The 22,665-nt window shown below is 43.0% G+C and overlaps 1 protein-coding gene across 1 annotated transcript; it reads left to right on the top strand.

Moving 5' to 3' along the window:
- The first annotated feature begins 2,309 nt into the window (after positions 1 to 2,309).
- Positions 2,310 to 9,779, top strand: lig4 (ligase IV, DNA, ATP-dependent). The gene is made up of 2 exons (XM_052026745.1): positions 2,310 to 2,632; positions 5,105 to 9,779. Exon 2 carries the CDS (start codon positions 5,144 to 5,146, stop codon positions 7,880 to 7,882), a length of 2,739 nt encoding a protein of 912 aa, XP_051882705.1. The 5' UTR covers positions 2,310 to 2,632; positions 5,105 to 5,143; the 3' UTR covers positions 7,883 to 9,779.
- The last annotated feature ends 12,886 nt before the right edge of the window (positions 9,780 to 22,665 follow it).

Genomic DNA, 22,665 nt, shown 5'->3' with positions numbered 1-22,665 from the left:
TCATCATCTCCTCCTCCTCATCCTCCTCCTCCTCCCCAACCTCCTCCCCTTCCTCCTCCTCCTGATCTCATCCCCCTCCTCATCATCCCCCCTCCTCCTCCCCCTCAACCCCCTCCCCTTCCTCCTCCTCCTGATCTCATCCCCTCCTCATCATCTCCTCCTCCTCGTCATCCTCCTCCTCCTCCCCAACCTCCTCCCCTTCCTCCTCCTCCTGATCTCATCCCCCTCCTCATCATCCCCCCTCCTCCTCCCCCTCAACCCCCTCCCCTTCGTCCTCCTCCTGATCCCCTCCCCCTCCTCATCATCCCCTCCCCCTCCCCTTCCTCCTCCTCCTGATCTCATCCCCCTCCTCATCATCCCCTCTCCATCCTCCCCCTCAACCCCCTTCCTCCTCCTCCTGATCTTATCCCCTCCTCATCATCTCCTTCTCCTCATCCTCCTCCTCCTCCCCAACCTCCTCCCCTTCCTCCTCCTCCTGATCTCATCCCCCTCCTCATCATCCCCCCTCCTCCTCCCCCTCCCCTTCCTCCTCCTCCTGATCTCATCCCCCTCCTCATCATCCCCTCCCCATCCTCCCCCTCAACCCCCTTCCTCCTCCTCCTGATCTCATCCCCTCCTCATCATTTCCTCCTCCTCATCCTCCACCTCCTCCCCAACCTTCTCCCCTTCCTCCTCCTCCTGATCTCATCCCCCTCCTCATCATCCCCCCTCCTCCTCCCCCTCAACCCCCTCCCCTTCCTCCTCCTCCTCCTGATCTCATCCCCCTCCTCATCATCCCCCCTCCTCCTCCCCCTCAACCCCCTCCCCTTTGTCCTCCTCCTGATCCCCTCCCCCTCCTCATCATCCCCTCCCCCTCCCCTTCCTCCTCCTCCTGATCTCATCCCCCTCCTCATCATCCCCTCCCCATCCTCCCCTCAACCCCCTTCCTCCTCCTCCTGATCTCATCCCCTCCTCATCATCTCCTTCTCCTCATCCTCCTCCTCCTCCCCAACCTCCTCCCCTTCCTCCTCCTCCTGATCTCATCCCCCTCCTCATCATCCCCCCTCCTCCTCCCCCTCAACCCCCTCCCCCTCCCCCTCAACCCCCTCCCCTTCGTCCTCCTCCTGATCCCCTCCTCCTCTCCACCCTCAACCCCCTCCTCATCATCTCCTCCCCTTCTCCTCCCCCTCCCCCTCCTCCCCTTCTCCTCCCCCTCCCCCTCCTCCCCTTCTCCTCCCCCTCCGCCTGCTCCTCCTCAACCTCCTCCCCTCCCCTCCTCATCCTCTTCCTCCTGATCTCCTCATCCCCCTCCTCCTCCTCCTCATCCCCTCCTCTCCCTCCTCTTGCCCCCCGATCCCCCTCCTCCTCCTTATCCCCTCCTCCTCATCTCCCTCCCCTGATCCCCCACCTCCTCATCTCTCTCCTCCTCATCCCCCATCTCCCTCCCCACCTCCTGACCCCCTCCTCCTCATCCCCCACCTCCTCATCTCCCTCCTGATCCCCCAGCTCCTCATCTCCCTCCTCCTGATCCCCTCCTCCTCCTCATCTCCCTCCCCTGATCCCCTCCTTCTCATCTCCCTTCTCCCCTGATCCCCACCTCCTCATCACCCACCCCACCTCCTCATCTCCCTCCTCCTCCTCATCCCCTCCTCATCCCCTCCTCCTCCTGACCCCCTCCTCCTCCTCATCCCCCTCCTCCTGACCCCCTCCTCCTCCTCATCCCCTCCTCCTCATCCCCTCCCCCTCCTCATTCTCATCCTCCTCCTCCTCCTCCTCATCCCCTCCTCCTGCTCCTCCTCCTTCTCCTCCCCCTCCTCCTCCTCATCCCCCTCTCCTCATCCTCCTCCTCCTCCTCCTCATCCCCTCCTCCTGCTCCTCCTCCTTCTCCTCCCCCTCCTCCTCCTCATCCCCTCCTCCTCCTCATCCCCTCCTCCTCATCATCCCCTCCTCCTCCTCATCCCCTCCTCCTCATTCTCATCCTCCTCCTCATTCCCGCTCCTCCTCCTTCTCGTCCCCCTCCTCCTTCTCCCTCCCCCTATCCCCTCCTCCTCATCACCCACCCCACCTCCTCATCCCCCTCCTCCTGATCCCCCACCTCCTCATCACCCACCCCACCTCCTCATCTCCCTCTTCCTGATCCTCCACCTCCTCATCTCCATCCTCCTGATCCCCCATCTCCCTCCCCTCCTCCTGACCCCCCATCTCCCTCCCCTCCTCCTGACCCCCCCTCCTCCTGACCCCCTCCTCCTGATCCCCCTCCTCCTCACCTCCCTCCTCCTGATCCCCCTCCTCATTTCCCTCCTCCTGATCCCCTACCTCCTCATCTCCCTCCTGCTGATCCCCCTCCTCCTCACCTCCAACCCCTTTACTTCCTTCCCTGACAAGCCGAGTTGTGTGCCTCCCAATCTTTAGTTCACTTTTTGCAAAACATTTGAACCACTTGTCTGCTTTTGGCTTCCTGTTTGCAGTCTGAGAATTCTACAAGCATTTTTATCTGCTGAACCACCTTGGTTACACAGTTTTGAAGGGTGAAATTTGAGTCGAAATCCACAGTTGCTGGAGGGTACCTGTCACTGTTAGACTGCAAAACACAGAGGAAACTGGAAATGTAGGGACCATGCAATTCACTAAGTTTTGGTGGGCAGTTTTTTAGGTAAGTCCATTTGGATCTTTTGCAAAATATTGCCACTATATCATTATTGATCTTTATTTTGCATTCTACAAATGCCCCAAGTATTCTTTTCAACCATTTTATCTCAACAGTTTTCCATCAGTCTGTCAAGTTACAAAAGATAAGATATCTTTATTAGTCACATGTACATCGAAACGCACAGTGAAATGCATCTTTTGCATAGAGTGTTCTGGGGGTAGCCCACACTTCTGTCGCCAACGTAGCATGCCCACAACTTCCTAACCTATGCATCTTTGGAATGTGGGAGGAAACCAGAGCACCCGGATGAAACCCACGCAGACACAGAGAGAACGTACAAACCCCTTACAGACAGCAGCCGGAATTGAACCCGGGTCGCTGGTACTGTAAAGCTCTTTCCTGATATCCCTTGATGCCTTTTGTGTCTTGAACTCCCAAGTATATTCAGCATTTTGTCCTCCACCATTTTCTGCGGTCCAGAATTCCACAGGTACACAATAAATGAAGAAATTTCTCCTTATCACAATTCCTGTCTCCTTAGACAATGATCTTTTGTTCTAGACTGTCCCCCCCCTCCTCGCCCCTATCCTGTCTTTTTTCCTATTCCCTCCTTCCCCATTCAGAACAGTAATAGAATTCCCTTGGTCCTCACTTTTCACCCCACTAGCCACCACATCCAAAGTACCACCCTTCGCTATTTCTATCAGCTCCAATGTGATTGCCACCAGTCGCATCTTTCCCTCTCCCCTTCCATCTTTTTGCTTTCTGCAAGGAACCGTTCTCTTCGTGGCTCCTTGGTTCATTCATTGCTTCCCACCTACCCATTCCCAGCCAGTTTCCCTCACTACTGTAGGAAGTGTAACACCTGTCCCTTCAGTTCCTTCCTCACTGCCATATAGGGACCTGTACAGCCCTTCCAGGTGAGGCAGCGATTCACATGCACCTCTTCCAACCTGCTCGACTGCATTCGGTGTTCTCAATATGCCTCCTCTATATTGGTGAAACCAAGCGTAGATGAGGCAACTGTTTTGCAGAGCACTTGCCCTCTCTCCGCAATAACCATCTCGAGCTTCCCGTTGCATGTCATTTCAACTCTCCTTCCCACTCCTACAACTGACTTGTCTGTCCTTGGCCTTCTACAGTGAGGCCAAACGCTAATTCGAAGAACATCTCTTTCCACCACAACCCAATGGTATGAACATTGAATTTTCCAACTTCAGGAAGTCTGCACCTCCTGTGTTCTTCTCCCACACACACTCACCTGTCAACCAAGCTTTCTTCTATCTTTGTTCACCTTTGCTCTCTCTTCACCCCCCACCTGGTTCCATCTGTCCGTCATTGCGTCCCCAAGCTGGTTCCACTTATCATCTATCAGCCTCTGTGCAGCCCTCTCTCGTACTTGTATATACTGGCAATCGTTCTTCTTCCCTCTTGAAAGATGATTAAAGGGCAAAAAGTTGAAAACACAGATGTAGGGAGGAGGGAAGATATTCTGAATTTCACCATCTAGAAAAGATCCAGAAATATTGGAAGGTGCAGTTATTCCATCATTACTGGAAAGGGGAAAATCTAATGGTACTCTTGGATCCAGTTATTTTCGAATGCACAGGTTCTTTCAGGAGTCCAAGAATGAGTTGAAAACAACTTGGTGCTTCACAAAGTTTTATTGGAAAAGTTTAAAACAAAGAAACAGTCACAGAGCACATGGCACTAGCTTTACTACTAGAAGGTGAGCCGAGACAAAAGGAACCAAAGAGCTAGGGCCGGGGGTGGGGGTGGGGGTTGGGGAAGAGAAGCAAGAGAGATAGAGCAAGATAGGCAAGAGAGAGATAGAGGCAAGAGAGATAAGCAAGAGAGTGATTAACAAAAAACGACACCTTTTACAGCTGAGATAAGAGGTAGCTAACAATAGTCCAATCAGGAAACCTATTAGATGCCTGTGGCAAAACCAACCAATGAGAAAACATATTCACCTGATGGGCAAACCAATAAGCTTGGAAGCAGCCATTCCTTGTACAGCCAGTTGAGGTGTATGAAACACTATACATATTAGAAAAAACTACTTAAAACAGTTGAATCCAACAATACTGATAATCCAGCATCATTGTGTTCCAATAATTTACATCCAGATGTCATGTATTACATAAAATTTATTATTTTTCCAGTAGCATTACTTATATAAAATCAGTATAAAGTTTCCCTGAAGTCTTTGGTCATGCTGTTGATAGATTCTGAAACCACATGCTGTGGTAGAAGAATGCAACTGCAGTTGTGACTAATAGGTATTTCCCCAATATACAATTATTTGTCATCTGGGCTATGAAATTTATGATGCTCCAATAAGAAGTCTATGACAACAGGAAACTTAATACAAATTCATTTAAAACTGGAATAGTTCAATCAAAATTTTGTGTTTTTTCACCTTGACTTAAAAGCAAAAGCATTAGCAACTCATCATGCTTTTTGAATTTGCAGGTTACATCTTTGAATGCAATATTTTATCACAGATTGATCATGTCTGAGGCATCTGTGTCAGACAGTTCACCAGTAAAGACTGTGGCCTCTAAAGTTCCTTTTTGTGATCTCTGTTCAACTTTGGAAAAAATACAGAAAACCAAATCCAGACCTGAAAAAAACAAGTATTTCAAAGACTTCCTGGATTCATGGAGAAACTTTCACAGTGCTCTTCATAAGAATGATTCAGACACCACCGATTCTTTTTACCCAGCGCTGCGTCTGATACTGCCTCAACTTGAGAGGGAGAGAATGGCATATGGAATCAAAGAAACAATGCTTGCAAAGCTTTACATTGAAGTTCTCGGTTTGCCAAAAGAGGGAAAAGATGCTCTTAAACTCTTGAATTATAGGGCTCCAACAAACTCGTATGGAGATGCAGGTGATTTTGCTGTGATTGCGTATTTTGTTCTGAAACAGAGGTGCCCAAATAAAGGCACACTAACTATTCAGGAGGTAAATGAACATTTGGACTCCATTGCACTTAATAATGCTGTCAAGAGAAAAGATTTGGTCAAAAAGAGCCTGTTGCAGTTAATCTGTCGGAGTTCTGCTGTGGAACAAAAGTGGCTTATTCGTATGATCCTGAAAGACATGAAATTAGGCATCAGTCAACAAACTGTACTTCAGTTATTCCATGCAGATGCAGCAGAGCTTCACAGCGTGACAACAGATTTGGAAAAAGTTTGTAGACAACTTCACGATCCCACTATATCCCTCAGTGATGTCTCCATCACGTTGTTTTCTGCTTTTAAGCCAATGCTTGCCACTGTTGCTAATATGAAAAACATTGAAAAGTTAATGCACAATCAGAGTTTTTACCTAGAAACTAAATTGGATGGGGAACGTATGCAACTTCACAAAGATGGAGATGTTTACAAATATTTTTCACGTAATAGCTACGATTACAGCCAGCAGTTTGGTGTTTCCTCAGTGGAAGGATCTCTCACACCATTTATTCACAATACCTTCAAGAGCACAGTGCAAAATTGCATCCTTGATGGAGAAATGATGGCTTACAACCCTGTTACCAAAACCTTCATGCAGAAAGGAAACAAGTTTGATATCAAAAGAATGGTGGAGGATTCAGAATTACAAACTTGTTTCTGTGTTTTTGATGTGCTAATGGTAAATAATCAGAAGCTGGCAAATGAAACTCTAAGGAAGAGACACGAAATCCTTCAGACTATCTTCACAACAGTGCCAGGTCATTTTCAGATTGTGGAAAAAATAGAAATAAAAACAAAAAAGGATGTTGCTGATGCCTTGAATGATGCTATAGATAAACGGGAAGAAGGAATTATGGTAAAGGATCCTTTATCTGTTTATAAACCAGACAAACGTGGTGAAGGCTGGTTGAAAATTAAACCAGAATATGTTGATGGCTTGATGGATGAGCTTGACATCTTGATTGTTGGTGGTTACTTTGGTAAAGGTCATCGTGGCGGAATGGTGTCCCATTTTCTGTGTGCGGTTGCAGAAGTTCCTTCACCTGGTGAGAAGCCATCGGTCTTCCACTCAGTTTGCCGTGTAGGTTCTGGATATACAATGAAGGAGCTGTATGACCTTGGGTTGAAACTGGCTAATCACTGGAAACCTTACCGTAAAAAAGATCCTCCACCAAATATTCTGTGTGGTACTGAAAAACCAGAAGTGTATATTGAGCCCTGCAATTCGGTTGTTCTGCAAATCAAGGCAGCTGAAATCGTAAGCAGTGATGCGTATAAAACAGGTTGTACCTTGCGTTTTCCACGAATTGAAAAGATCAGAGATGATAAACAGTGGTATGACTGCATGACCTTGCACGATTTGGGTCAACTGCACAATAAAGCATCAGGGAAACTTGCATCCAAACATGTAGATCTAAATGATGATGAGCCAGATAAGAAGAAGCGTAAAGTTTTGACAAAAGCCAAAAAATTGATTGGTATTGCAGAACAGTTTAAGGCCCAAGATCTATCGAATGTCAGCAAAGTTTCAAATATTTTTGAAGATGTTGAATTTTGTGTTTTAAATGGTCTTGATCATTATCCCAAAGCTGAGCTGGAAAAGGGAATAGCTGAATGTGGAGGATTAGTTGTACAGAATCCTGGACCTGATACGTATTGTGTCATTGTGGGCACTGTTAATATCCGTGTCAGAAACCTTGTCACTGCTAATGAGCATGATGTTGTGAAAGCTGATTGGTTGGTTGATTGTTTGCAAAAGAAACATTTTATACCCTGGCAACCTCAGTATATGATTCATATGTCACCTTCAACAGAAGAACATTTTGCTCAAGAATATGATTGCTACGGTGACAGCTATTATGCTGATGTTGATAAAACTCAACTGCAACAAGTTTTCAAAAGAATGAGTAAACCAGAACAGAAATTACCCTTTACAACTATTGCTGACTTAGAACAGCGTTACTTATGGGACAAATCACCTCTAAGTATGTTCAGATACTGCATAATTTATATAGACTTCTACACCAGAATTGGTGACTCCAGTACACAGATACACAACTCAAGCTTAGATCTGAGAGTTCTGGAGCTGCGATTTCATGGGGCAAAATGTGTCACAAGTCTGCATGAAGGTGTCTCACATGTCATCATTGGTAGTGATATGCAGCGTCTCTCAGAACTGAAATTGCTCAGGAGAACATTTAAGAGGAAGTTTAAAATTGTGATGGAATCATGGGTATCTGATTCAGTGAAAGCCAGATGTATGCAAGATGAAAAAGTTTACTTACTTTAGAAGATTGCTAAAAATCACTGAAATATGAGTAAGAGTTGGATCATTCTTAAAGTGGGCAATGTAGAGCTCTGAAATCATTAAGTTCACCAACAGGAACTTGAGTTGAAGATCAGTTTGTGTCTGAATCTCTGCTTTATAAATGCTTATTTTTCTGCCAGTACATAATCTGTAATTCTAGGTAAAGATTACTGCATGGGTCCTTCTCACTTAAAAAGCTGAGCTTCATGCAGGGTAAAACTACAATGCCCATCATAACATACATGGTATGATATTATGCAGTTAATCAGCTGGCATGCTGGTTGTCTCATCATAGTATGTTTGAGTAAAACCAACTATTTAAATTGTTCGTTTTTAAACTAAAGCACTAGCAATCTTAACCGCAAGAAAGATCAACATGAGAGTACGATATATTTTTTTACTATATATGTAATGTTCTTTAAGAGAACAGATAATGCAATTTTTTGTACCTGACTCATAGCTTGCCAGCTATTAACCTGTTGATGTATATTCCTAACCTGTTGATGTATATTCCAAACCTGTTGTTTAGTTTGCCAGTTGTAAAAGGAAGTATTTACTATTCTACAATGTAAATGGTTTCAACTAGGATTATTATCAACTTCTAAAATATGACTGCCTTTGGTTTTGGAATTGAGATTTAATTAACAGGAAAATTGCTTTAAGCTGGTAATATACATAAATAAAAATTGATCATTAACCAAGCAAATCAACAACATTGTAGATGAAAAGTAACAAAAGAATGCTATCAAGACTTACAGAAAAAAAACAAGTAAAGATGGTGAGGTACTCAGATCAAGGACAAGAAAATAAATTACAATGGAAACTAAACAGTGACAAACTGCAGGAGGAAATGTGTTTTTACATGAAACATCCCATTCTGGTTGAAAGTCATTTCAGTGTAGAATCGTAAGAGGAATTTCTCAAGTATGTTAACTTTTATTATCTAAGTGTAATGTAAGTAGTGAAATACTAACAAGTATTCCAAATGTGCTGTTTTGGTTCAACATTTTCTGAAACAATCAAGATGCTGGGCAGGGCTAAAGGGTACATGGATCAGATTTCCAACCATGTAACGAGCAAGTCTCATTTTCCGTTTACATCCTGTACCATTTGTCAGTCACATTTAGTAACAAGTCAGGCAAATGCCATCAGTCTTGCATGATGTGCTGATTTTGCATGCCCAAAGACCTTTGTGTGAGGACGATCGCATACAAATTTACAGAAGCAAGCTTTGCTATGCATACAAAAAGTAAAATGATTGGTTTTCATAAAATACTAATGCAGCACGATATCTGGATAATACTATCTAACTAGCAGTTCTTAACCATGCAGTTACGAATCATCAGAACATTTGATTTTCTTGAATACTACAAGGGGAGCTGGTGCACATGGTGCAACTTCTTGAATATTGCTTCAAAGCTAAATTACTTTTATTTTAATGTGCTTGCCAGGCCAAAAGCTCTTTACAGCAAATACTTTATGACAATTGTTTAATTGCTGTCCATTCTTGAACTAAGTACTGTACAAATCCACCTGATATTTTACACCAATTAATTGTTGAAATAAAATATACTTCATGATTTGAAAATACATTTTCCGATTATCCAATGCACATACAAATAGTGTATTGTTAAAATTTTAGACATTCAGAAAATGTTACTTACCCTGTCCTTTCTCTTTAACTTGGAAACCTAATTTCTCAAGATGAGTGAACTGAATAATGAGCAAAAATATTGAGAAAATTGATTATTTTTAAAATTGAATGGAATGTTTCTCTTTCAAAAGTAACCATTCTGTATTAATATGTAAATAATCAATATTTAATGAAACGGTAAAAATGAGTAAATTTCAGATTTATACACAGGCTGGTCTATATGTAATTGTGCTGATCTTGTTCAATGTTACAAAAATAATGTGTTTTTGATAGATAATTTAATAAAAAACTTGTTTAAATGTATAATTAATCTGTACAAATTGTTTATTTTGCCTTATAACAATCTCTGACAACATTAAAATATCTAAGGTAACAAGATACAATGTCAGTGGACTTTAGAGTCAGAACTGTACAGCATAGAAACGTGTGCTTTAGCCGATCGTACCTATCCATACCGATCCCAATTGCCTGCATTACTTCCATATCCCTCTGCCACACTTATTCTATTACCTGTGCAGATGTCTCTCATAAGCTGTTACTGTTACTGTTTCTGCCTCCACCACCTCCTCTGGCAATTCATTGCATTTACCAACTTTGAAAAATTTGCCCCTTAGATCCCCTTTAAACCTTCTCCCACTCCTTCAAACCTATTTCCTCCAGTTTTAGACATCCCTACCATGGGAAACAGATATTGACTCTCTACACTATCTATGCTTCTCAAAATTTTATATACTTTATCATGTTACCTCTCTGTCTCCTTTGCTCCAGGGAAAACAGATCCAGTCTTTCCAATCTGTCCTTATAACTCAAGCCCTCTAATCCAGGCAACATCCTTGTAAATCTTTCCTCTCTAGCTTTACACATCGTTCATCCTCTCTAGCTTTACATATCTTTCCTGTAGTGTGGCAATCAGAACAGCACACAATACTCCAAGAGTGGCCTGATCAATATTTTGTACATGACATCCCAATTCTTGTACTCAATACCTTCACCACCCTGTCTACCTTTATTGCCACTTTCAGGGAACTATGTACTTTATGTGCAGGTCTGTCTATTCAGCAAAATTCCTCAGGGCCCTGCAGTTCACTGTGTATGCTCTGGGCTGCTTTAACTTCCCAAAACGCTTCACATTTGTATATGTTAAATTCCATTTGCCTTTCCTTTGTCCACTTTCCAAGTTTATCAATATCCTGGTATTACCTTAACCTTCGTCACTGTCCACTATACCACCAATTTTAGTGTCATCTGCAAAATTATTAATCATGCCACCTAGGCTTACAAATCATTAATGTATATGATAAACAACAGTGGATCCAGCACCGATCCCTGTGGTACACCACTGATCACAGGCCTCCAATCTGAAAAACAACACTACCACCCTCTGCCTCCTACCACCAAGCCAACTTTGTATCCAGTTGGCTAACTCACCCTGGATCCCATGTGATATAACCTTCCAGAGCAGCCTACCAAGTGGGTCCTTCTTCATGTAGACAACATCTACCGCCTGCCCTTGTCAATTCTCTTGGTCACTTCTTAAAAAAAAGTTCAGTCAAATTCACGAGATACAATTTCCCATGTACAAACCAATGCTGACTATCCCTAATAAGTTCCAACAATGTGAGTCAACAAACTCGAACCTTGAGTGGCTTGTTTCATCCAGCAGTATCACTGAAGAACGAGAGACAGTTTTCACTGCTGCAAGCCTTCATGTAAGGATTAGAGTGAAGAGATCATAGACCCCATTGTTGAAATCTGTGTCAGATTAGGTCATGTTTACAAAGAGCTCCAGAAGAATCTGACCAGGGATGTAAAATAGCAGAGAATTACCTCTTCTGAGTCTTGGCCTACATGTCCAGAGATTGTTAGAATCTTGGGAGGAGAAGCATGATGATCTAGAGAATAATTCATAAGGTATAAAATAAATTATTATTTTGTAATTTCATCCATTTGTAATCTGTGTCCTCATCAGCCATTGGAAGCCATGCCTCACTGGAATTTTCTTCTGTGACTTTTCTGCTCCCCTCACCCCCTCCAACCTTACCCCTTCTGAACGCTCTGCTCTCCACTCCCTCTGCACCAACCCTGACATTGTCATCAAGCCAGCTGACAGGGTGGTGCCATGGTCGTCTGGAATACTGTCCTCTACCTTGCAGAGGCCAGACGCCAACTCTCGGATACCTCCTCCTACCCACCCCTTAACCATGACCCCACCAAGGGCCACCAGAACATTATCTCCCAAACCATCACTAACCTCATCCCTCATCACCTCAGGAGATCTCCCCACCACCTTCCCGCCACCGCCCCCCCCCCCCCCGCCCAGAGCTACCAACATGATAGTCCCACAACCTAGGACTGCCCGCTTATATCCCCAAAATCCACAAGAAGGACTGTCCCGGCAGACCTATGGTCTCCGCATCCTCTTGCCCCACAGAGCTCGTATCATCATACCTGCACACCATCCTGTTCCCCCCAGTCCAATCCATTCCCACCTACATCTGTGACATATCACACGCTCTCCAACTCTTCCATAGCTTTAAGTTCTCCGGCACACACAACCTCATCTTTGCCATGGATGTCCAGTCCCTATATACTGTACCTCCATTCCCCATCATGATGGCCTCACTACCCTCCGCTTCTTTCTTGACCAGAGAAAGAACCAGACCCCTTCCGCTAACGCCCTCCTCCGCCTGGATGAACTTGTCCTCATCCTAAACAACTTCACTTTCGATTCCTCTCACTTTCGACAGACCAAGGGTGTAGCTATGGCACTCATATGGGCCCTAGCTATGCCTGCCTCTTCGTTGGCTACAGTGAACAGTCTCTGTTCCAAGCCTACTCCAGCCCCATTCATCAACTCTTTCTCCCCTATATCGGCAACTGCTTTGGTACCACCTCTTATACCCGTGTACAACTTGACAATTTCATAAATTTTGCCACAAATTTTCACCCTGCTCTCCAATTCACTTTGACTATCTCCAACACCTCTCTCTCCTTCCTTGATCTTTCCAGCTCCATCTCAGCAGATTCCTTATACACCGACATCTTCTACAAACCCACCGGCGCCCACAGTTACCTCAATTACAGCTCCTCCAACCCTGTCTCTTGTAAGGATGCTATCCCTTTTTCTCAATTGCTCCACCTCCGCTGCATCTGCTCCCATGATGAGGCTTTCCACTCCACGATATCCGAGGTGTCCAACTTCTTTACTAACCATGGCTTCCCTGCTACTGTGTTCGAGAGAGCTTGCACCCATATCTCTGCCATTTCCCACACCTCCGCTCTCACCTCCCCCCTCCCAGACCCAACAGGAATAGGGTCCCCCTTGTCCTCACATTTCATCCCACCAGCCTACATATCCAACACATCATTCTCTGCCACTTCTGCCATCTCCAGTGGGACCCCACTACCAAGTATATCTTCTCCCGACCCCTTTCTGCCTTTTGCAGGGACCGCTCTCTCCACAACTCCATAGTTCACTCCTCCCACCCAACCCATCCCACTCCCACCCCGGGAACCTTCCACTGCCCCCGCCATAGGTGCAACACCTGCCCCTACACCACCTCCATCCAGGGACCCAAACAGTCCTTTCAGGTGAGACAGAGATTTATCTGCACCTCCCTTAATATTGTCCACTGCATTCGGTGCTCCAAGTGTGGCCTCCTCTACATTGGTGAGAGCAAACGCAGACTAGGTGACTGTTCAACAGAACACCTGCGCTCCATCTGTAACCACGATCTGCATCTCCCCATTGCCAGTCAATTCAACTCCCCCTCCCACTCTATTACAGTTATGTCAGCCCTTGGCCTCCTCCACTGCCAGGAGAATTCCAAGCGCAAACTGGAGGAACAGCACATCATTTTCCATCTTGGAACCTTGCAGCCTAATGGCATGAACATTGAATTCCCCCACTTTAAGTAATTCCCACTCCCTCCACACCCACCATGCCACTTCTTTTTTTCCTTTCCTAGCCTCTCTCTTTTTTCTACCCCTCCTTACCTTTGATCCATCCCCTGGTGGATCTGCTCATTCCTCCTCCCCCACACCTGCCTTTCACTATCTCTTGCCTGCATCTACCTATCACCACCTTGTGCCCACCCCGCCTCCCCTCTTTTGTCCATTTATCACTGCTCTACTTTTCCCTCCTATATATTGGGCTTCCCCTCTTCCTATCTTCAGTCCTGAAGAAGGGTCCTGACCCAAAATGTTGACCACCTGCTTTTCTCCACGGATGCTGCCTGGCCTGCTGAGTTTCTCCAGCATCATCATGTTTTTCATCTAGATTCCAACATCTGCAGTCCTTTGCTTCTCTAGTCCCAGTGGAATGTCAGTGGATTGTCCCCACGTAGCAAGAGTATAGAAAAACTGTAGGGGGCATTCTAGTGTCAACTGTTACATTAAGGATTTTGTAATCACTCAAACCCAAGAAAGGGTGTTTCACTATAAAACAAGGAATTATGGTGTTTTGTCATTTAGTAAAGCTCTTTCTGCTTAGCTGGCCATGATTGATTTACTGTGATTATAAATATGGGTAAACAGGAGAAGATACCAGTGCTACAAAATGAAAAAAGAACATCCACAATACTCAGCAAACATCCCCACTTCTGACCTTATGACAGGAAGGTTGTTATGAAGCAACTGAAGCTAATTAGGCCTACAATACTGTCCTGAGGAAGTCCTGCAGTGAAATTCTGGGCTGGTATGATGGACCTTCAGCAGCCAATCATTTTCCTTTGTGTGAGGTATGACTCAAACCATTTTCCCCTTGATACCTATATGATCACTTTTACCAGGGGTCAAATTCTGTTTTATTAGGACAGTCACTCTCAATTCACCTGTGAAATTCAGCTCTTGGACTTGGACTGTGATGAAGTCTGGAACCAACTACGACTGGCTAAAACCAAACTGCGTTTGGTGAATAGGTTATTCACTTGATAGAATATTCACGTGAGTAAGTGCCACTTGATAACATTGTCAAAAACACATTTTATCACTGAGCTGATGATGGAGAGTAGACTGATTGGGCAGCAGTTAAAATGGATGGCATTGGTTCTGCTTTCGTGAACAGGACATATCTGGGCAATTTATCACAATAATCATCACCCTTTCCACCGCTGACCCCTCAATGAAGACTGGTGTGTGTTCTCCCGACCAGTGCAAGCAAGCAAGACCAAGGAATTGATTGTGGTCCTTCCAATTGATTGTGGTTGATGGAAAAGGTCTTTGTCATCATGTCAAGCAGGCATTCTTTTGGAGACTGTCTCAGTAGAATCTCCCTGAACTCAAAGTAAGTCAAGTTTTTATACTCTTAAGAGCAAAGATAACAGCAGGTGATTCAATACATTTCAAAAGCTACCATGACATCATTTACTTCAGTATTTTGTGTCTGAAAAATGGTTCCATTGAATTATATATTTACAATGGGATCCTGCTTCAACTGACAAGACACCTCTGAATGTTCAAACACCTTTGCTGAGACAAAATAATTCACATAGATGGTTTAAAAGCTTCTGAGGATAGAGAGCCCAGACATCCATAATTAGTGTTGTGAGGGCTGACTTTCTGGGTAGAAAATATCCCAATTATTGATAGATAGAGCAAATATGCCTATGACCACATTTGATGTGCTGGGTGACAAAATCAGTTTGGTGTGTGATTCCTCCTTGATCTCTGGCACAAGAGTGCCTAGTTTGATGTAGGCCAATTAACATAGCCCATTGTCTTCAGTTTAGCTGATGCATACAAGAATGTTATATGATCATGTCAATTTACAAACCATATCTCTTGAGCTACCTTTTCCCGTGGGCCAGTAGCTTGTGCTCTCTAGATACTACTGTTTGTTTACAAAATTGTCCTTTCAATTTCCAAACAGATTGCTGCTCATAACTTAAATTTGTACACATTGTTTTTGAAGACTGGTTCTCACTTGTATTAATGTCTGTTAGCCATATAGATTCATAAATCATGAATAATCCCTAACATGGAAAAGCCTGAAAAAATTCGAAGGAAGAGGGTAAATGATCACTTGGAAAGGCAGGGACTAATCAAAGACAGCAACATGGTTCCGTGAAGGATAGACCCTGCCTGACTAATTTGACTGAATTCTCGGAAGAGGTAACAAAGTCTATCGCTGAGGTGATTAACATGGGCTTTAGTAAAGCCTTTGTTGAGGTCCTACGTGGGAGAATTGTCCAAAAGGTTAGGACTGATGGGATCCAGGGCAAATTGGTAAACTGGATGCAAAATTGGCTTGGGTGATTGTAGAGGGTTGTTTTTGTGATTGACTGCCTGTGATTAGTGGTGTCCCACAAGGATCAGTTTGTAACATGTGAATGACTTAGACGTGGAGGTGGAGGCAAGGTCAGTAAGTTCACAGATGAAATGAAGATTGGCGGAGTTGTTGAGAGTGTGGAAGGTAGTCTTAGGCTGCAGAGAGATATCAATGTTTTAGCAAAATGGGCTGAAAAATGACAGATGGAGTTTAATCTAGACAAATTAGGCTATACTATACACCATAAATGGTGGGGTTTTAATGAGTATTGAGGAAAAGAGCAACCTCAGAGTACGTTTAGAGGTCCATGAAGATGGCAAGATAAGGAGGAAGAGATTCAGTGGGGATACAAGGGGACATTCTTCACCGAGAGAGTGGTAAGTATCTGGAATGCACTGCCTAAGAGATTGGTTGAAGCTAGGTTGCTGACAGTATTTAATAAGTGTCTAGATGAACACTTGAATTGCTTAGGCATTGAAGGCTATGGACCAAGTACTGGGCGATGGGGTTAATACAAGTTGGGCTGAGTGGCCTGTTTCCATTCTGTATTATTCTCTGATACTAAATTCCATTTTCCATTTCTTTGCCCATTTTACTAACTGACCCAGATGATACTGTATCCAAACACTACCCTCTATCCTATCGATGACACCACCAATTTCATGTCAGCTGTGGACTTACTAATCATACCCCTATAAGCACATCCATTGTATGTAATAAACAATGAGGGTCCCAGCATTGATCCCTGTGGTACAGTGCTGGTACAGACTTTCAATCACAAAAAATACCTCCACCTTCACCCATTGCCTCCTATTACCAAGCCTGTTTTGGATCTAATTTGTCTACTTCCCTTGGATCATATGGGCTCTAATCTTTTGGACCAATTTCTTGTGTGGGACTTTGTCAAAAAATTCTAATTGTTCTGACTATATGTCTATCATCTCTTGCTTAGTTCCTTCTTTCTTTTCCTGTTTATTTCAAATTCTGTACCTGACTTAATGATATTCTAGCTAATTGGTTCAAAGTCTGAATTCTCATTAACAATTCTTCATTCTGCTTGGCGAAGGAGAACTTTTCCTGTTCCCACATGTCCTGGGTTTCTATAGATGGCACTTCATTATTTTGATTGTATTATTCACAGTAAGTAAAATCCCACGGAAAGTCTGTGGGCAAGAGTAAATCTAAAGTTTGCCTTTGGTTGACTTATAGCAAGATCTGCCCTTGAACGTCTGTTTGAACAAATATTACAAGTATATGTCTCAGCATATTCAATCCTAGGATTGAAACATAAAATATAATTGTTTTTTTTATTTATATTTAATGCTTCTGTTCCTTAAGGAAGCAAAAGACCAGGCACTTTTATCCATTGACCTTGCAAAGCTTCAATTGTAATCTGTACCAAAAGGAAATATTAACAAAGTATATATTTTTAAAGTACCTAACACCATAACTGTGTTTATTTAAAATGTGTCAACAAACTGACACATTGGCAACTAGCATTTCACTCCTCCATAACTCGGAAGGATTGTCCTACATTTGTGCCCAACATTGTTTTGCTTTGCCTCAACAGAAAGTGGGTAAGGTATTTCAAACAAGTGGGCTCAATGACAGAACAATGCAGCATCATTGATATATATACTTAGAGTTGCTTCCTCAAACAGCAAGACAGCCTTAATTATATAATCCTTAGCACCTGCCCTGGTGAGAAGGATGTGTGGGATGGATACCTTTTCATTATCAACTTTGCACCATTTGTACAGTACCCCAGCTGGACTGTTTTACATTCATAGTCTTTTGCAAGTGAGGCAAACAGAGGCTACCACCTTTACCTGCTTCAGGGACTTATAACCCCATACAACATGAGGGAAGCTTCCTCTCTGCATTCACCCTGTCAAGACCCCTGGGGGTTTTATATGTTGCAATCAAGTCCCCTCTCAGTCTCCCAAACTTCAGTTGACCCTGTATTCTCCCCCACCCCGTCTCCCCACCCAGCACTAAGCCACCCTCAGTGTTGTGGCCTTATTTTGTTGCTGACGATCCTCTCCAGAGGAGCTATCACCCTCACATGCATTCACAGCTGAGTCTCCAAAACCAATTTAGTGAAGGTATAGAGGAAATTTATGAAGATGAGGCTGGCGAGCTCTTTTTCAACCAGCATGGACGCAAAAGGATGAATTGCCTCCTTTTGTGTCAACAATTGTCTATGGATTGGAAATGCACTGAGGGAGAGAGCCTAGCATGGGCAAACGGGATTAGCATAGGTAGACATCATGGTCAGCTTGGATGAGGTGGGCTGAAGGGACACATTTCTGTGCTCTGCACCTCTGTGATTCTATGAACATGCCTGACATTGTGATAATGGTAGCACTGGGCCATCTGCAATGGGCATTCTCAGGCTGCTCTGATATCCATGACAGGAATTCCTTCCTTTCGCTATTGCATGGGTTTAAATCAAAACTAGTTAATTTGACATTAGCAGGAAGAGTTTAATGTTCTGATACTAGGTCTATAAACTTCAGGAGAAAGAACTGATAATTGTGAGTGGGAACATGATTGAATTCTGAATGTGATTGGTGGGCCAGCAACAGCAGAGTGCAACCCCTGCAGTCACTTGGGAACTTAGACTGGAGATTGGATGAACAGCTGACTCCCATCCCACAAAAAAGGGGAAGGAAGGGCTGCCCTCTTCCGTTCCAGTTCTGATGAAGGGTCTCGGCCTGAAACGTCGACTGTTTACTTCCCTCCATAGATGCTGCCTGACCTGCTGAGTTCCTCCAGCACTTTTTGTGTATTGCTCCAGATTCCAGCATCTGCAGAATTTCTTGTGTCTCTGGTACAGTGGTGCTGCAGGTAGTGCAGCTGTCCCATAGTTCCAGTGATCCAGGTTTGATTCTGACCTCTTGTGCTGCTATGTTCTTTCTGTAACTGCCTGGATTTCCCCCACATGATGAACTATGAAATATGAAAAAGAAAATGAAACTTGCAGCCTTCTTGTCTGTGGCAGCATGTAGTCCACAGGTTTCTACTGAATCTGTTTGTAATAAGACCATAAGGTGTAGGAACAGGAGTGGGCCAATCACCCTTCAAGCCTGTTCTTTCATTCAAAAGCATCACAGCTGATCTAACTTTCCTCATCCATTCTCCTGCTCTTTCCACATAATCTTTGATTCTCTCATTGGTTAGAAATTTAGCAATTGCATCCTTAAATCGATACAGGGACTCTGCCCTAAAGCTTTCTGTGGGAATGCTTTGAGAGAAGAAAATTTTCCTCATTGTGGTCTTGAATGGGTGTCCCTTCATTCTGAGATCATACTTTCTGGTCATGAACTCCCCCTTGAGAAAAAACATCCTCCTGGCATCCTCTTACTCCATCTATGTCCCTAAGAGTCTGTATATTTCAATAAGATCACCTCTCATTCTTCTAAACTACAACGCCCATCTGCTAACCTTGCCTTGCAGGACAACCCTGTCATATCCAGGATCATACAAGTGAACCTTCTTTTTCCATAGACTGGCAGACCTGAACTGTTTCCAGTATTCTAGACAAGGTGCCTTGGTGACTCAGCTGTAAAGAGGAAAACAACGCCATCATTACTATTTTTATGAATTTGTTCCCCACTTGCATTTCAGAATCATATCCGAAGTGAAACTGCTTCATATTTTTAAGTGCAATCTCCATTTGGATGTTCAGTCTGTTGGTTCTCTCAAATATTAAGTCCAGGATATCAATAGTTTCACCCAAATTCCACCCACCAAGCACTCCCAGAATACCTGACTGTTACGGATTAGGTTACTATTTGGTGAATGTGCCTTTTAGACATAGTACAGTAGTGTGTGTGTGTGTGTGTGTGTGTGTGTGTGTGTGTGTGTGTGTGTGTGTGTGTGTGTGTGTGTGTGTGTGTGTGTGTGTGTGTGTGTGTGTGGTGTTATTACGACAACAGGAGATAACGACGTGCTGATGTTTTGGTTCAGTCAGAGTCAAGAAGGAGAGAGGGGAGAAAGAGACACCCTGCCTGCTGGTCTCTGTATCGATGGATGAAAAACAGTAAATGTGTCTGTCACTACAATCCACGTATGGAATTTTGGAATAATCCAGTGGAGTCTACTTTGTCGTTAACCTGTAGAGGGAAACAGGTATTTCTGTGGACGGCCACATCTTGAATGCCTTTCAGGGTGGCAGATACTTCGGAACAAAGCAGTGAAGATCATCAGTGACTGAGGTGTCATGTGGGTTCCATCATGGAACATTTGACTTTCGTAATGTCTCTATTTTCTCTCTCTACATTTTCTCTTCAGTCAATGGTGGTTTTGCAAAAATCTTTGCTCACGTTTCACCTTATGGCTTGCTGAACTGAACTTTGAGAACTATTCCTGGACTCGGAGTTTGGGAATTTGCCACACACATACTTCGGGTTTAGTTTTTGGGGTTAATGTTTGGTATCTAACATTTTTACTTCTAACATTCTAACATTTTTACTTTTTTTTCTTATTATCATAAGTAGTTATTAATAAAATAGTTTCTAACACTTATACATGACTCGGTGTGTTTCTTTTGTTGCTGGTACGTAACATGACTTAAAAAGGATTGGAAATTGCACCTCTTTGTATGATCACGTATTAAATAAACATGTACTGAGCCTGTAGCTCTTGAAAGTTACTGATTAAATATCCTTTTAAGTTTATTGTGATAGTAGAATCACCAATGACTCACATATTTTAGCTTAACCACCAACAACAGTATCGCTTTCCTCTTCTTAACATGGCTGCATTTCTTGTTTCGTGTCTCAGGAACATTTCCACATATTCTATGTACAGGACAAATAGTTGAACCTGCTCACATCTCTCAAAGTCACCAATGTATCCACCATATGCACTGGCTGCCATCGTCACTATTCTCCTTAGAGAATCCTCTTCTCTATTTTCTTCACACTAAATCACTGTCCTCCTACTTAAATCAGTAAAATCATTGCCAGTACAGTGTCTGTTTAGAAACAGTAATAACAATGGTAGAACTATCAACAGAACATTTTTATTCAAGGCGGTAACTCAACTAACAGTAGTGAGTGATACAACAGTTTATTAAACGGCATACAGCATAGTATGCTTGGCTCTTAAAGGTACATTTACATTTACATGCACTGCATTCACTATTTAAAAATAATTCTTTCTGTACTTCCTACCAGCATAACCTCATATTTTCCTACACAACATTCATTTTGTCATCTTGCCCACTTGCTTAAGCTATTCATACCCTTTTACAGATTTTTTGCATTCTCCACACATTGTCATCTAGTTTTGTATCATCAGCAAACTTGTGTATGTTGCACTCACCTATGTGATTAATTGTGCAAAGTCATAAGGTCATATATCTTGCTTGGTGCACTTGCAGTTTCATGATTCTAGGTCATTTTGTGTTGGGATTTGGGTCAAATTAGGCTTCTATTCATTGCCTGATCATCTCTACCTGAAATGTTTTCATGTCCTCAAAGTAACTGCTTCTTGACAGTTTTCATTGCACTAGGATGTGAATTTCTGATGTTATTGTGCATTTTTGGTTGACAATGTAAGTTGGTCAATGAAAGGCCCAATTTAAAAAGCTTTAAAACCTTTATTTATATAGCACGGTAACAGACCCTTCCAGCCCAATAAGCCCGCGCCGCCCAATTACACCCATGTTAACCTACTAACCCGTACGTCTTTGGAATATGGGAGGAAACCAGAGCACCTGGAGGAAACCCTCAGTCACGGTGAGAATGTACAAACTCCTTACAGACAGCGGCAGGAATTGAACCCTGATTGCTGGTGCTGTAACAGCGTTACGCTAAGCACTATGCTATTGTGCCACTCGCATATGTTAATATGTGCTAATTATCTTTAACCTGAATGGAAACCATTTGATTGAAGAATATTTGACCATAAAAAGAATGACGGGACAATTTTGACGGGGCTATCATTTTGCCATTTCTAGTTGCCATGTTTTATACATGTTCATATTTCTTCGTATGAAAAACAAAAAAATGAAGGGCAAATTATTTTGTTTATTTTGTGGGGAAATAATTATACTGTAGGCAATTAATTGTGGCTTTTACTTTTAATGTTCTTAGTGAAAAATACTCTGCCACTATCTCCTTTTTGTTAATGGTTTTGAAAATTACCTGTGAAAAGAAAAGATCACATTTCATGTTTTATGCATCTGCATTTCCTAGAATTCTGTTTTATCCTTGTAAACTGAAGCAATTATGAGCTTAAATTCTATTTTTGAACATTAACTATTGTTTGCAGCACTTCCTGCAGAAAATAATACAAAACATAAACTCCTTGCTTTTCATCAATACAGTTGATTATAGTTCATACTGAAACAGAATATATTTTGATGATTGCATCAGTAATCTGAAAAGTGAAAGAAATATATAAATGACGAGTGAAAAGAAATGCATAACAAATAAAAAATCTATATCTGACACTGTGATGCAAATACCAGTAATTAACACGTGTTCAGATTTATAGGATGATAATAACAGTTTTATGTTTATTTATGCACAATAAGGATGTACACTTAAGGTAAGTTAGGGACATAAATTGAACTGAACTGAAAGGCAGCTCCTAATGTAATCTCTCAAGGAGTAAATTGTGCTTTGTTCAGCAATGTGACAATTCATCCAAGTGTGCTTTTTGTTGAAGGTGATGATATGAAATTTGACCGATGTATCAACAGAGAAGCACCCTGAATCCGACTGGTACAGATTGAATCAGTGACTGCATTTCTTAAGGGGGAGATGCTCATTGCTATGTGGAGGAGATGACAGAGACTTTGTTTTTCCTCATAAATCAAACAAGATGCAG

Source organism: Pristis pectinata, chromosome 11 (genome assembly GCF_009764475.1).
Source record: "Pristis pectinata isolate sPriPec2 chromosome 11, sPriPec2.1.pri, whole genome shotgun sequence".
NCBI classification, from domain to species: domain Eukaryota; kingdom Metazoa; phylum Chordata; class Chondrichthyes; order Rhinopristiformes; family Pristidae; genus Pristis; species Pristis pectinata.
This window is presented reverse-complemented; position numbering and strand designations above follow the sequence as displayed.

Excerpts from the sequence above, each read along its gene's own strand:
- lig4 (XM_052026745.1), top strand. The coding sequence starts at position 5,144 with ATGTCTGAGGCATCTGTGTCAGACAGTTCACCAGTAAAGACTGTGGCC.